Source organism: Papilio xuthus, unplaced genomic scaffold (assembly GCF_000836235.2).
Source record: "Papilio xuthus unplaced genomic scaffold, Pxut_1.1 DF828780.1, whole genome shotgun sequence".
NCBI lineage: Eukaryota > Metazoa > Arthropoda > Insecta > Lepidoptera > Papilionidae > Papilio > Papilio xuthus.
In genome coordinates, this window is record NW_013529869.1 from 2,715,274 (window position 1) to 2,732,580 (window position 17,307).

Below are 17,307 nucleotides of genomic sequence, written 5' to 3' on the forward strand. Positions count from 1 at the left end.
CGTATATAATGTTCATACATTAAAATTAAGCTTTCATAAATAACAACAACAAAATAAAAAAAGAGTAAACAAATTCATTGAAATTAAAAATGTTAATTGTTTCGAGTTTCCAATATTAAAAGAAGTGTAAAAAACAAATTCTTTTGTCTTATTATCTTTAGAAATAAATGTTTTTGTACAAGTTTCAAGACAGTTGGAACTCGGTTCGGTCGATATTTGTCATAAATCAGAGTAAACACAATAGTTAAATAAAATTCATCGTTTAATTACATTTATATATAACTAAATGAGGAATAGAGATTCTAATACTTTATTAACATAATATAATTTACATTGGTTTTAGTTAGAAAAATAGACTTCAATGAACTCTATCATATTTCATAATGGAATAGTTTGTACACTTGTAAGTTTAATTCTATCATAAAAATCAGACTCCTTAGTATAGAGAGAGTATAATAAAAAAGATGCTAAAGCAACATAACCAGTTTATATATACATGGGTACGTTAAATATGCACATATTTACAATATAAATCTCGCCAAGATGATACTAGAACAAACATTTGTACACAACTTAAAAATTCGATGTTATTGTTTTCCTATGTTATTTGTATGTATGAATAAAACAGGTTAAGGTTCGTTTACAGGTAATTCTGTTTGTCTGTAACTACAACTACTAGTGTATTACTAGTTTCTAGCCATAAAAAATCTAATTTACAAACATACAGAGCAATAAGTGCTTACTGGAAACTTCATCGACCAGCCGTTATTAATAAATTTAACAAATATAATAAAGGTTTCTATTTTCAACAATTGACAATAATTTGCCTATTCACATGTACTTATTGGTGGTAATTATTGCGCATGAGGTACCTGCCGCCCGCCCCACAGTTAGGCCTACACATTAAGGAATGGGGCTCACGTCGACGCGTCATATAATCAAATTACAGACTAAATAAATACTAACTACCTAAATCTGTACAATGTTAGAAAACGGCCGCGCCTTACGTCACGTCCAGTGATTTTGTCTCACGAGCCCTGAAGAAGCCCTTCTCGGTGCGGCACTCCCTGATGGTGACCGTCTGCAGGTTGACCGTCACATCCGTGATGAAGATCTGGTCGGCGACGGGCGAGCGCGCCAGCCAGAAGGCAGCGCCGCGGCGCGCCGGAGTTGCGGAGGCGGCGGCCGCCTCGCCCTCGCCCCACGAGTCTTCGTCTTCGAGTGGTTGGGCGGGCGGTGCGGCGAGCGCCGTCGCTGGCGGCACGTGCGGATGCGGGTGAGGTCGCGCGCCACGGGGCTCTGCAGGTGCGGCGGCGGCGGGCTGCGTGTCCGTGCGGTCCGCTCGCCGCTCGCGTTCCGGCGGCGTGTGCGCGTCTGCTTCCTCGGGAGAGTGTGGAGGGCGACGCGGACCTGTGCGCGGAGCGGCGGCCTCGGCTGCGGGCGAGACGGGCGCGGGCGCTCCACCCGGAGGCGCGGCGGGTGGCGGGGGAGCATGCTGCGTGGTGCGCGCGCCATTGGGCTTCGTGTCGTGCCGCTTGGCGGGCGGGCTCATGGTGATGGTGACGCCGATCTTGCCCGACTCTCGCGAGAGCACCTCGGCCTTGCGCTTGCCGGGCGGCGGATGCGGCGGAGGGGAGGCGCTGCGCGGCCGCTCGACGGGCGAGTGCTCGCGCTCCCGCTTTCTGCCCTGGCGGCGCTGCTCCTCGCCCCGCTCGAAGCTCTGGATGAGTCGCGGGTCGAGGATGTTCTCCTCGGGCTCCCACGTGTTGTGTTTTGGCTTCCAGCCTTTCCATTTGACGTAGTACTCCACCTTGTTCTGAAAGCAGAGAGTCGCGGGTGAGTAGGAACGAACACGAGCGCGCGCCGGGCCCGACACTACATGACTGGGTTGCGCGGGGCGTCACGGGGGTTAAGCATTGCCGTGCAAATTATTTGCGATATTCAGGTACCTGCCTAAAAGGGAATGATTACTTGGTTACCTTATAATAAATTCACCAAGCAGGTGAGTACAACAGGTTCAAATTCGTTTCATCAACTTATTTCGGATATCGTTTAGGTAAAAAGTAAATAATTTGACACTGTAGAGGTTAGTCATTATTCAAACGAAAAGCTAAAAAGTAAGTAGCAGGTCGCTGTGTGATGGCGAGCGCGGCGCGGAGGCCACCTGCTCCGTCAGCTGGCGGCTATCTCCCCCGGGATCGAACCTGAACCCTCGCCGCAACACCATAGGCAAGCACCGTTATTCCGCGCATGCAAAATTACTAATTGCCCGAAAGAAATTTCAAAATCCAAACTTATTAAATTATCTCTATACTAAGAATACCTTGAATAAATTGAGGATAAATATATATTATAAAATTAAACAATGTCTACTTTATTTGTATTCTCTTACTTCAAGTAGGTGATATTCATTTTTAATTCGCAGCTAAAACTAATTTCAACAATGCAACTTCATTGCAAAAGGATGTTGCGCCGACTCCTGTAGCACCCTCGTTAAAATAAAACATGAACCACTCTAATATCGAGACCACGATTCATTAGGGGGACCCTATTCCAATAAGTTTCAAAATGGCATAGTAAATTCTACTCTATGTCTTTACCATAAGGTTGTGTATCGCAAGTAGAAGGTGGCATTAGGGACCTTTCGCGAGTGGGCTGAGCTTTTCAAACCCTCTCCTCTTATTGGTTTCGCTTACAAAGGACGCCGTGAAAGTGCGTTTTGAGCGACGTAACTTTGTCGCGGCGTTTGCTTTTAAAATTTTTAAAAAATTAATTTTTACAGATAAAAATTAAGTTATAAATTTATCTTCCTAATGAAAAAATCTGTTTGTAAGGTATTAATATACATTTGTACAGTTAGGCAATAAACAGGATTTTTTTATTGTTTGGCAAATTCTGAAATAGATTTTCTTCTAAGATGTTAGATAAAATTTATTACCTGGTCTGCGGTAAAGGCATTATAAATTAAAGGATGAAATATTAATACTAACTAGTAATGAAAATGACACAAAAGTCGTATCGAAAACGAAGTAAAAAGAAGTGGACAAGTCAGAATACTTCGGCGGAGATTGCTTCGGCGACAAGCTGACAGCACTTCAGTGACGGATTCTTTCCATGAAATGCTTAACGCGATAAATGCTGCTATTCAACCAGAAGACGTCATAAGCATGTACCTAATGTTTCAGCGAAATTTGTTTTGTAGGTAACTATGTAAATCTTCGAAACCCGGCGATTTTAAACGCTATGCGACATACGCAATGCAATGTCATGGAGGTTCGTACGGACACGCGTCGAAACTTTATTCGCCAAAGCCAATCGCTCGCTACCTTTTTGTTAAAATCGTCTTGAGATGTCAAAGCGATTTTCAAGATAACAGAGGAAATCTATACAGAAGACATTTTATGTAAATTCGTGTTAGTCGTGTAGCCGCTATATCTGTTCTGACTGAATAGACGATTAGCGTCGGCGATTCAACGTTGCGTGCACGGAGCGCGCGGCCACGCGATACTTGCGGCGCATGCATACAATATTAGTGTTGTACGGTCCATGTAGGTAATATATACAACAAAGATCTTTTCTTTTATGTGAATATTGTAGGTATCTAATACCTAACGTAGACTTCCATAGACGACGAAAGAATTGTCCATATCTGAGCTGACGCTAAGCTTATACATAATAGAAAGTCCGCTTTTGATTAAAAACTTTTAACCCAATTAACTTTTAAAAGCTTATTTTGTGTAATTTTATGTTAATGAAAAAGAACTGCATATGTAAACAAAACTTAAATAATAAATAATAATAAGCAATATAGTAAAAAATCTACTATTTCTGAGTAACTGTAAACTGAACACTAATAAATTTAAACTTAAAACTAAACCTTAATAGAAATAAAAAAAAATAAAAAGGTTGTGGGTCCGTGTGGGCAAGGTGAGGTCGGCCGGGCGGAGCGCGGCGATTGGGCGACGGGCGGGGCTGCGGGGGGGCGGGGTGCCCCTCCCCCGGCGCCATGCCCGCCCCCACACCCGGTCGCTCCCACCACGTTACACGCGCCGATACTCTCTCCTCTATTTCAATGCACTAAGGTACAGAATGGTTCAAATGGGGCGTAGTTCAAGCAATGGTGTATCCGATGGCTATAATCGCGCCATGGGCGGACCGCGCGCTCGCCGCTCTGCACGCCAATTACTGATCGGAAGCCACAAACAATTAATTACATACCGATTAATTATCTTTATAATATACATTTTTGTTGTTTTTATCATCTACATTGCTGAATGAACGACATGTAAAGAATGTGTTTTTCTCTATGATGGGACGATAAAATAACATTTTGCCGATAGTAATTAATCTATCTGCCGATAAAAATACGCAAAATCATAAAATTAGTCCTGTACATTGGCTATCTCACGATTCTTCCGAATTAAGCAAGAAAGTAGGTGCGCTTCAGATCTTAACCGCGTAATATTCTTTGTCTATTCATTCGTCGAGTCTAGACATTTTTCTAGTTTCTTTTCTAGAAAGATTTTCTTAAGACCATACCAAATACAAAGGTCAATTTTAATTTGAAATATAAGTTATATTGAACAATGGCTTTATATTCGAGTGATTTCGAATATTTGCTGTTAACAAACGCAACAGTTTATAAAAACGCGATGCACGCTGCAAGTGGAAACTACGGCCTTTGTTTCGTTTCGCTCGGCTTTAAAATGTGATCTTTTGTTCAAAAATTTATAGTTATAGTAGTGGAAAAAAGGTATCCATCACAGTCTACCGAGGATATCTGAACCATAGCTGATGAGAGGCACTGCTGTCGCGATATGCTCTGTCAGAAAAAACGTATGACAGCTACAGTAGGTACAAAAAAGTGATAATTTAGTTTGACTTATGTCCCCCTGGTCAGATATCTCTGCCGATCTATACATTTTTAATTTCTAAGTAAATAAAACTTGTCAGACTTGATCAAACTTCGAGTAGCGTAATGGGTGATAGTTAAGTTAGTTCAATATTTTTATAGGTAGAACAGTTTTAACAATGCCCAGTCCGCTTTTGCTGCTACTTTGTAAATATATTTCAGTTTTTATCTTTACTCATTCGTTACAGACTCCCAAAATATCTATTAAACATATCAGGCTTGCAATCTTTGACAAAATAGAGAAGTCTACCTTTAAACGAGGGTTTTGGTGTCAGACACCCACGATATATCATATATATGTTTTTTAAGTTTATCAGAATGTGTTTTTATATCGATGCGGCAAAGTATAATCGCTTGCTGCATTTCGTTATTTCTTTTATCTCCGGTGGAATTAATTTTTCTAAAATTCTCTAGTTTCGGGTTAAGAGTGCAAGTTTGTTTTCATCGGTCTTTATTGCACTTAAAGGAAGTTTGTAAAGAGGTTTGAGACGTTATTTTCGTTTTATGAATAGGAGTTTCGTGTTAAGTTAGATTTAATAGATAGATATTATAAATTTTAAAGAGAAAAGTTATAATAGGTATTTTATATGGCCATGAGAGATTTATCTCAAAATGTTATTTCTGTAATGACTACTTTATAGCATTCCACACGTTACTTACTTATCGTAAAAAGATCGAAGTCATAACATTCGGTAGTGAGTTGTTTATGTCCGTGGAGAAAAAGACTTGGAGGAAAATCTCGTATTTAGGTAAAAATTAGCTTTTTAATCTCGTCAACTTTTTTGAGGGACTATCAAAAATTGTGAACAGGAAAACATAAAATACTACTATGGGTTATATTAAAAATTATTACAATAGCTAAACAACAAACGGGTACGTCAGTTATCACTTGATTTAAATAAGCATTTATGCAACCCGCATACCAAGGTTACAAATAGTTGATTCAATAAATCACTTGCGCTGTGAATGCTGCAACAATGTATTTAAAAGTTGGTCAAATAAATATATTTAAATTTAAATTGAACGTGTGATTGTTATTTAGGATCGTGTGGGTTTTATAGCGGACGCGATTGAAAAGATATCGTTGGGTTTCCTGGACATTATCAAAGGAAAGGATGGAATTTAGGACTAGCAAGTGAATAACGTTAAATTACTGATAAATATTGCATAATAAAATAAAGTTTTAAGGTAAAACTAGTGGGAGTTTGACTATTTAACTACCGCTACCTGCAACGACGAAGTTATAGAAATAAATAAATAAAACAGAAGAAATGAACATCGAGTGATAAAACATGGCCCATTTACGTTTGGCCTTCTTTGCAATTCACTCATTATTAGAGTCAACGAGTTTGCAATATTCTGCATACATCTTGTCCAGACTTAAAATATAATAGTAACAAGAGTGAAAAAGCGATTCTAAAAACGAATATCCTGTGATTATCTACAGTGAACGAGACGTCGAGTCGGGACAATTCAAAGCGGTGTGAGACGCGGCGGGGTGGCGGGGCGGGGCGGGCGCGGGGGGTAATTAACAAGGAGTCGCGTTGGCCGCGCGCCAACTACGCGATAATTGACCGGCCACGACGGGGACGTGGAACGAGACTTGCGTAGTTAGCTGGAGATACGAACAACTTTTGAAACTATTAAAGATTTACCTATTATTGTATGAATTTGAAAGAAATCGTGTTATTTATATATATATTACGTTATTCCGTTTGTGCGATTAGCACAAATAATTTGTGTAATTTATATAATGTTGCAGAATCAATTATCTTACATTTAATTTTCTTGTTATATGCAGGTAACGTCACAAGTATTTTGATTTAAATGTTGGGGTTACAGTTTTATTTACTTTTCAATCTATAAAAATTAGCTTCAATATCTACGAAACTACGATTATAGGAAGTCGGAAAAGCTGTATCCAAGCAAAGTTTGGTCATAATAGTTCCTTTATTATGAAACATTTTTTGTCATTTTATTTTGTATTTACATTTTTAGTAAATGAACAAGTTTTAGTCAAACTTAAACGTTGCTTTAGTATAAATCTATTTACAAAGCTGTCGAAGTCCGTACACTGAGGCCAGGCGCCGGGCACCGGGCGCCGAGCTCGGGGAGGCGGGGGTGGTTTCGGTCGTCGAAGGGGATGAGGCGGGGTGGGGATTGAGACAAATGACTCGGGTTCAAACCTGCCCGTAGGGAGCGATCGTCCGTTGAAACCCGTATCCTCTCAAATTACTTTAACGTGTGAAAGTCTTTGTTCGAGTTATGCAAACTTTGCACCAAAAACGTGGCGAAAAGATATACCAGCTACTTTATTACCGTAATTAGAATTAAGATAAAGCGTCTTGTAATTTAAAATAATGGATTAAATATTGATACTTATTAGTAACTAATATTTTTGTCTCTGTTTCCTCAAGGAGAAAGACAGAGATGACGTCGTTGTAACCCATAGAAAATAATCATATTGCCGTAACCCGTATAATTTGTAAATCATGCAACAAGATAAGGACTTGCGTTATCTATTATGGACCTAATATGTTTCATATTTTACGAGCATATCTCTCAACATAGTGTTGTTTTAATCTCTTAGTTATACAAAATGCAGTATTGTAATATTAGAAAGAGATATCTACAACACTATAGACACCCACGTCACGTCGGACGCACGAAATGACGCAAGCAAGTTATCTTAATCCTATCGGATTTGTGTTGTGATAAGTCTTGGCAGTTGAGCTACACAACAAACAGAAACATGGAGCTATAGAGCAAAGGAAAAGACAATAAATACAAGTGCAAAGACTGAAAAATATGAAGACCGGACATCGTGAACTAAACTTTTTTGCTGTTTCAATCTCAGATCAATAGTCAGTCAAGTTATTGTATTCTATCCTATCTACAATGTATTACAGATTCCGTCCTATTTTATATTACTTTAGGACATCTATCGGTCAATTTGTTGCTAGATTAATTGAAACGAATTATATTGAAATGCGTATTTGACTATTTATTAACAGTTAACGCTGTTGGTTAAACGAAAAACAATCTGATGGAACGTAAGCCTTATGTTCACACTATAATTACATATTTTTGTATCTCATTGAGCAAAGGTCTTCTTTACGATATTACTATCATACTAGGAATGATGAGGTTAATATATTAAAGTTAACACGTTCAGTGCCAATACGATCTTACGTATTAAAAAGGAACTTGCCAGACGAATCGGTCACATGAAATGGGGCACGAAATGTGCTTCTGTCGTAAGTATTCTTATAAAAGTAGCCTGACTTTGGAAGAATTCCAAAAACCAGTGGTTTATCATATTTGGATAACAGATAGATAGTTATTTTGTGTCATTATCAAATTTTTTATATACAAAGATCTATTGTTCAAAAGACCACCCAGATTTCTACTTTTATGTACAAAAAAATCATTCATCCTTTCGAAACTTTGTGGGCTATAAAGATTTTATTTCTCTACATGTAACTAAGACGATCAAATGTTTTATTGGTACGTTTTAAACGCTTCCGCGGTAACCGCTATAGAATAATCTAACTAAGGAAAACCTTGTACTTTGGTTTAGGTTCGTTGCAAAAGTGTTTATTTAATAAGAGAAGAAGGCAACAGCAACCAGAGGAACAGCAGATATGTTGTCGGCTTTTAAGGAAATTATAAGGCCGATTTTTGAAAGGCCTTAAGTCGTGGTTTCGAAATACCGTCGAGAACAGAAAAAATGGGTACGTTTTTTTCATCCATTCGAAGTTTTCGGCTGCGTTTTATAAATGAAAGAATAATAAAAATGTCAACGTTTGTTCTTAAATAAAGGCAATGAAACATTCCATCATTAAGATAGCGGGCACGTTTGATTGTTTAATGTGTCGGTATGCGAGGGGCAGTCAGCGCATCGCTCACTTATTGTATTCACTGTATAGATAATAACTCAGTCCACTCTACAGACGATTGTTTGATACAACAGACGCGTGGCCGCCATTGTCCGGAGCGACGGCATACATTGCCTTTAATAACTGGAAAAAAAATCACACAATACGAACACTATCCATATAGATTTGTACAGTTATTTGCAAAAAAACTATCGTAAAGTGGCATTTCAAAATAACCATTTTTAATATCCTAGATTTCATGTCACAAACAAAATTGATCTTAATTCGTAGCCGGCGACAGCACAGAATCATTTTATTCAATTGTTCCATTTAATTTCGTAGCTAAATCGACCCTCGGCAGGCGTTAAAAGGGCTCTGGAAATAATCCGTAAGGGTGTGAGGGTGGTGGAAAATGTCGGTGAATCTCGTCACATCAGCCAAAGCGATTGAAGCAATAACGAGCCTGCCTTCTATCAATTTAAATTAAACGTATCTTGCTGTTGCCAAATATAAACTGCTACTTGAAATAGATATACATGTGGACTTTCGAAGACTCTACTCGCATAGCGCATACTTTAAACTTACTAAACTACTTTATGAGTAGTTAAAATTCGAGACACGTTCGGACCTCCGCAAATGCGGACGTGACGTGTCTCGGCATTTACTCCTCGATTATTGCATAGTTATCGTCTAGGTATGCCACAAAGTTTGCTAACTGCCGAGTAGTTCCTGGTTATGGACAAATTAGTCAGAAGTTAATGAAGGAATAAGGAATACGAGATTATGCAAAGAAGCTGGTCACAATCGAAGTGAGCATGATAAATTTTCTAATTAAAAAACAACTTAATTAAAAGTTTATATTTCCAAACAAGAGATATCCTGTGATTTGTTGATTGTCAGAATAATTTTCAATATGCATATTTATTACATATATTTTTTTATATTACATACAATGGAATTGTATATTTTTTTTCTTTTGGGTGGATGGACTCAGTGCACGTTTTCTTTCGTAAATCGAATACCAGGAGCGCATAAACGCGTAGCGGTGAGCGCGCTAGCAATTCCATGCTGTGTGTGCGAAGAGTAAACCGATACGAGAGACAAGGCAAACGAGTCGGGGGCCGTGAGACGCACGATGCGGTATTGGTAAACGCCGTCAGTCGCTGCTCGGCCGCGGCTCGAGCTAAACGTGTTGCTTATATGAATCATAAGATTTGACTTAACAACGAGAGGTGTTAATTGAATTATGTTATGGCATATACTAGCCGCCTTTTGTGAAACGAATTAAAAGTTCACGGATGATTTCGAAACGGATGTTTATGTAGGTGCTTCGATTAAGCTAAATTAGTTATGCGTGCGTAGACGCAGTTCGATACATATTATCAGATTCATAGACACAAAAAATGTTAATGCCAGAACGGTTTGTCGTCCTTGTTACGTTAGTAAAAGCGATCGTTTTATCTCTATGGCGATGGATAAATGAGAGTATATGCAAGATACCTTTAAACTAACTTAAGATAAATTGTGAAGGAACGGTACGGTGATTCGTCACTAGGGTGGCAACAGTGATGCCACGGCGATCTGCAGTAGCAACTGTACGGTCAACGACACGATCGAACGAACCGAATCGACAATTAAATCGGTGCATTGTTAAGAATCGACGACAAGTTAACGGAGACACGATTTGATAGCTAAAGATGTTAATATAAAAAGCATTAACTATGTTAAGTTTAATTCCTTAATTTGATCAATCATACTAATATCATAAATGCGATTGTTTGGATGGATGGATGTTTGTGAGAAGATATTTTCAAAAAGTTTTTTAATTCCTTGCGGACGGAGTCGTGGGCGTCAGCTAGTAATCTGATATTCCGAAACACCGTAAAAGAGCGTCTTACCAACCCTTTGTAATAAAGGCGTTTGTGGGAAGTAACGTAAGCAATTTGAACTGAACATATACGGGCGGTAGTGTCAATATTGACACTTTGACACACATTCGAATAACAATATTCACTGACGTAGTTAGACTTGACTCGAGGTTTATTTGAACAAATTACAGGATCAGAAGGTAGGTACCTCTCGTGTTCTGAATACAAAGGGCTCTTGGACCCTCGTCTTACGCCACTTGTGGCCAGGCCGAGCAAATAGTGGCGAGGGGGCCCGTTGTTTGCTAACGGGACTAATACAAGATTTCCATAGACACACTCGCGAGGAGAGGTATTAATGATTCGACACCGCTGTGCACGGGAGATCATTGAATATTAACGCATTTGATAAAGTTCACAGAGACGATAGAACGAATAGGTTAAACAATGAAAACAAAAGAACAAAAATTAATTGCTTTTGCAAACCTCACGGGTTACTATCACCATTAAGAAGCGACAATTTTATCAAACTTATCGAGGATTTTTACATGACAGTTCTTTAACTAAATCTTTTGTGTCGTTATCAACAAACGCACCCTAATTTGACTGACACCTATCTAATTTCATTCCCAAAGATAAACATGTCACTAATAACTCAATTAAGTGGGATTAGACCCCGCGGCGGTCGCCAGATATGGGATTTATGAAGGATGAAGGGAAAAAACAAAACGCAATCGGGCGGGGGTTAGCACTGGGGGACAACTCACCCTGGACATCCCTGTCCTGTGCCCACCCTTCCGCAACGCCGTCCCTGATTACATTGCATTGTTATTGTAATATTTTAAGTAATGTTATTATTTAAGTGGGAAGATAATATAGGACATAATCAGGGCAACATAAACTAAGGAAACGATTCGCAATTATCGATGAAAAGTTGTTTTATTGACCATAACATAAGTATAGCTGTTTTTAATATATTTATTCTCAACAAGTACTTTTATTCTCGACAAACTCAACGTTGTAAAATGCAGTTAATTGGATAGAAAAAACATCTTTTTATAATTTTTAAGTAACAAGTAACGCCTTTCACACATTTTTTCGGCTCAAGCGTAAAAAAATTAAACAAAAAAAGTGAAATAAAGTAAACTGTACTGGGAGAGCATGACGTGGGAACAGTCCACCTGCGCCGCCCTTCGCCGCTATATGCACCACTAATTACAATCGCTATCTGCATCAGATAATGCAGCCACAAAAACAGCCGACCTTTCCTTTCGTTTCATATTTACATAATAACGCGTGCAGCATAACGACCGGCGCGCCGCTGTTGCTGTAATGACTCCGAGCGACATCTCCACGTTTTTTATGTTCGCCTTGTACAAATGCGGCGATATTTCGCGGGTAATACAGAAAAAGTTTTTATGAAAAAAAGAGTGGCTAACCAAAAAATCCTGTGTCGTTAGATTTTGTACTTAAAACTTTGCTTATGCACATAATGGATGTGCAGCACGGATTCATTACCACAAAAATATGGAATGTATTTTTTTTGTGCATAGTAAAGTCGTATTTTTATAGGACATAGGAGCTAATACTAAGCGTGGATAATCCACTTGTGTGAAGTGAGTTTCATTCTTATTTCCATCTTAAAAGCTGGGATAAAATCCCAACTTTTTTAAAGATACTAAACTTGCTATTACTACGACTCTACCAATGCTATAACTATGCAAAACCGTAGTTGTCACGTCACCGTATCAAAGTCTCGTGTCAGCAAGCATGGAAATTAGTAATATTAAAAGCACAAAACTCGTTTAAAACATTAAAAAATCAATAAACACAAATAGGTTATATTACCTATAGAGATATATATTAGATATAGTGTCTTTTCTACGTGTTATTCTTACTTTGAAAACTTTATAACATGTATATTTTAATTTAAAATATTCTCCATCAAGTCGTGCTCTAACGGAATGCGCACGTTGTACGTTTGATAATGCAGACGGGGCTCTAATTGTGTGGGGGCTGCGATACGTCTCCCCCATTCACCGCTCTAATAATCGCAGCGTAAAGCATGCTTTCTAAATATAAAAGGGGAGCCCTTCATATAGAAAAAACGTTCTATGTTCCGGAGGGGTGGCAAGTACCTACCGACTTGTATATAAGCCCTTAGTTAAAAGTGTGTTTAGAACAGCGACGTGTATTGAGACGTTTTGCTACTTTTATTATTTTAGTTTTTAATAAAAAATATTTCATACTTTTTATTTAAATCAGTAAAAGTTTTTATTACAACAAAAATTAGCTTATCAGTTACTAAATGATGGGTTTCAAGTGAATGATATATAATTTTTTAAATATCTTGAAACTTTCAATCATCCACTTCTGTTCCTATTGTTTCTTTGTTTCTTTTCACTAATTCTTTACACTAATCTATATAAATTAAAATCAATTGCTGTTCGTTAGTGTCGCTAAAACTCGATAACGGATGAATGGATTAAACTTAACTTGGTCTTGAAGTGTTCGTGGAGGTCTAGGGAAGGTTTAAAAGGTGGGAAAAATTCTAATAATTGCCGGGAACTAATTAAGTTTTTCTCATTTCACGCGGACGGAGTCGCTGGCGACAGCTAGTTAAACATAATTATCAAAGTTCCTACATGGTGTAAAGGTTAAAAGATTAGTTGTTTAGTGTGACACGTGGATTGTATTACTTTTGTCTTAACATGATCGCTGTGTTTATTTGCAGTATTGTGTATATTTGTATTCTTTAGCGTAACGCAGAAAAAATAATTACAAATAAATAAAATTATAAACAACTCTATGGATGTCCTGTTTCGTGCAGTTGTTTTTTATTCCTTCCGATATAGGACCGGATAAAATTACGGTCATGCATTGTAAAGAGATTATTTATAGAGAATTCGAGCCTTGTACCACTTTCAAAATGTTTCATATTATTAGGATTTGCTTTATAATATGAATTAATAAGTTTTGAAAATTTACTATACACTTAATTGACAAAGGCTTTTTTGGATTTTTTGGGGAGATATTAAAAAAACTATAGGTACAGTATCCTATATTTTGTCGTTTACTACTAATAAATTAAAAATATTTAGCGTATTTGAACTAATTTATAAAAGCGCCATCTAACCATCTATAGCTGAACTAGTACAAGATCAGAACGCGCCAACTACAATCGCAATTATAATAATAACAAAATATAGTAAAGTAAAAATAGAAATGTAATGAACACAATTTTTCCGATTTCCTAATTAATGACTACTTTAAAGGACTTTAAACAATCAGTATTCAGAATGTACTTGACGATATTTTCGGCCGGTTCTCAGAATGCTCGACGCTGATTGGTCCGCCGGAGTGGCGGGGCGCATGCGCCCTACACATGTGCTCGGTCAAAGCCGAATACTGGCGCGTTTACTCTAAGATACCAGGGCTACAGCGCTCTGTAGGAGTTACCCACACGTACTATGGGACAATAACGAATAAAGACTTTGACAACCTATGCAATAAGGTTCTAATTTGAGTGATACGTTTGTTAGGCCATGCCCGACAATTTTCTACCAGAGTAAATTCAACTTTATTCCTTTTGCTTGTAGGTAGTTTTTCCAAATTTCTGTTATACGACAAGAAGTTTCCTAAATTTGACACGGGCGCTTGAGTGAAGCCATTGGAAACTTTTAGGCCGCGGATTGACATAGTAATGAAGGCTATGAATCTAACACTAGGCTAATTGGTTGTATTTTCTATGCGAAATAGATTTGTCCTCTATACACTTTTTTCATTTAATATTGTAAATACTGCAATAATACTATCTTGTTGCAATAAATAATTCTTTTATTTTGTCTTTTAGGTAACGTTTAATAATTTAATAAAAGTAGAACAAAATTATTATCATAGCAGTGTTATTACTTAAGGCGCGAAAACAATCTGATTTGCAAGAATAATACAATTATAGATATTAGTTTTACTCATAATTGCATTCGAATTTTTTAACTTTCGTACAATTATATTGGTAGATTTATTTTCTAGTCTTAAAACGATTAAAATCTAAGAAACAGTCTGAACACAGTATTAGAGCGTCTATACTACGTGGATTTGCATTCCGAGGTACGCCTGAGACAGTTTTGACGTAACGCCAGTGTTGTAGGGCGTTGCCCACTAATCGTAGGCTAACTGCAACACGAATACGCCCACCCGTCAACAAACTGCAGCATCAAAACCTGTTCCCTTTACATACTATTTCAAGAATATACATAGGTCATAAACACAAAACAACTGTATTGATATTAATCAATTATTGGTTTCTGCTTACCCCAATTGACGTATAGAGTAGAAATTATAATAAAAATTTGTTCTAGAAAACAGTGTTATTCCTAAATCAGAAAGAAAGATTTAAAACGAAGATGAAATCATAGATTTGTTGATAACTGTAAAAACGTAACTTTGACCGTACGTCAACAAAAAACGAAAAAATTCGATACTACTTCATAGCTAAGAATGTTGCAAAATGCTCTACCAGAATACTAACAATAAGGAAATTGAAATGCAATAAATATCGTTAACAATCTAATACAATAGGACGACAAAACATGCGAGAAATAAAAAAAAACATTGGCACTACAATGACATGTTACCCTTCGAGACCTCAATGCCCCAACTTGTTTACTGTCAATGTGATCTCAAGAAGGGCATCATTTAAAAAGAAGCATCGAATTTCTCACCGCTGCCCTCCGCGTCTCAACATAAGACCCGGCCGTAAGGGGAGACCCCAGTAATAATAAGGGACCAAAGCATGCGTCAAAAGGAGCTAAAACCCTTGCGATAATTTCCGAACAGCTGCCGGCCGGTTTACAATGACAGGATTAATGCACAAAATCTAAATTAGAATACCATGCAATGCATTATGTACAAACAAACGACTTGCATCCACATGCATCCATAGAAACTCAAGTTTACAGCGTAACATGCTATTACACGGGAAACTCAGTAATCGGCCTATAAACAAATTGCCACCAACTATATATTTAAACTATTTACTATACTAATTAATTTGCTACATCAAACATGTTCATAGGTTTCACATAGACTGAAACCGGCAAGTTTTATAATGGCAACCATTTGTTTATTGTGCACTATGTAGTAAGGGGTGATGTGTGGCATCGTTGGTTTCGCAACCACCCGCCGCAGTGGCAGCGCTCGCTTTCGAAAAAACGAAACAAAGCTCACCTTTCTAATCCTCTTCTTCATGATACGCTCGGCGGCGTACACGCTGTCGCCGAGCTCCATTTTATGCATCCCCAGTTTGTGACTTTGTGCGTAACGTCCAAAAATCAAATCCAGAATATACACTGCAATCCAATAGTGATCCGATTCACTGCATCCAATTTGTAGAGCACCGCAATCCGACACACATTCTATGCACACAATACACTCTTAACGCTGTCACTGTTCAAAGTTGCCGCGCGAAACGGCACTCGGATGAGACACGCGGCAGCACGTCCACACACCACGATGTCACAGCCGAACTGAGGCAGGGGCGGCAGCAGCGCCCGCCCCGCGTCCCGCAGTCGCTCACTTCACCGAGCGCCGACAGAGAGCGCTACTTGTTTAAAAACAACCGCTCGATATCTGTAAACAAGTTTTCATCGCGCGATTAAATATTTTCAGAGCGCAATAGGAGTCTATAATTCTTTAATTGTCTATAAATTAAAGATAAATATTTACATTTTTCGTATAAACTTGAGTATTCGTAGAGAAGGTGTAAATATATATGATATCAAAATACAGATAGTCGCGTAGTAAATTATGTTATTAGTAGTATTTAAAGATGATATTTTAAATGTTTTACTATGATTGTATGCGAGACGTTTGTCTTCGTCATTGAACTTGGTGGCGGCGCGGTAGGTATATTGCGTCCCGCTCGGGCTAGGCGCGCGGCTCGTGGTGGCGTACAGCGGCGGGCGCGCGACGTTGCCGCTCCGCGCCAGCTGCCGCCGCGGTACCGGCACCGCGCGCCTACCCTATTATTTACGCGCGACGTTGCCGCGCCGCGCCCGGCCTACGTTGATTACGAGGACACCGCTTTTACGTTCCATTATCCGGCACTAACATGTCCGCTTAATATCACGATAGGAAAACTTTACGTTTACTCCGACAAATTATTCTTAACCTGTGCAATGTTAGCTAACTTAATACTGTATTATAATATGAAACCATCAAGATAAATACCTGTATAGTGGCAGTCACTCGATAAATTTCCGTAGACATGCACAAAATCCACTACTGTCAATTTTAATAGGTCCAGGACGAAACGGAAACAGCTTTTTAGACCGTCACACTATTATCATCGAAACGTCCAGCCAACGGAGAGGCCGTGAAGTAACTAAGGCATTTTCGGTCGTATCGAATCGGTTCGGCATTCGTGAAAGGTCGGTGTGTGCGGTGCGAGCGCGGGGAGTGCGGAGGGGTCGGCATCGAGGGTGCGGATTGGGCGCGCGACGCGGGCGGCGGACGACGCGCCACGAGAACCAATAGCACGGCCGGAGCGCGCGCCCCGCCCGCGCCGTGCAAGTGAGCCACCGGTGCTGCGTCCCGCTCGGCGGTCGCGCGGCTCGCACACGCTTTGTTTTTTGGCGCGAGGCTCGCATAT

General features: G+C 38.9%; 1 protein-coding gene across 1 annotated transcript; it reads right to left on the minus strand.

Moving 5' to 3' along the window:
- Window positions 1-664: 664 nt before the first annotated feature.
- Window positions 665-17,025, minus strand: Pc (chromodomain protein polycomb). The gene is made up of 3 exons (XM_013327038.1): window positions 16,887-17,025; window positions 15,885-16,286; window positions 665-1,816 (listed from the first exon to the last, which is right to left on the minus strand). The coding sequence occupies exons 2-3, from the start codon at window positions 15,951-15,953 to the stop codon at window positions 1,004-1,006; spliced, it is 882 nt and encodes a 293-aa protein (XP_013182492.1). The 5' UTR covers window positions 15,954-16,286; window positions 16,887-17,025; the 3' UTR covers window positions 665-1,003.
- Between the last annotated feature and the right edge of the window lie 282 nt (window positions 17,026-17,307).

Coding starts and splice junctions, on each gene's coding strand:
- Pc (XM_013327038.1), bottom strand. CDS start 15,953: ATGCATAAAATGGAGCTCGGCGACAGCGTGTACGCCGCCGAGCGTATC. Junction 1,817..15,884: donor TGAAGAAGAGGATTAGAAAG/GTGAGCTTTGTT, acceptor CTCTGCTTTCAG/AACAAGGTGGAGTACTACGT.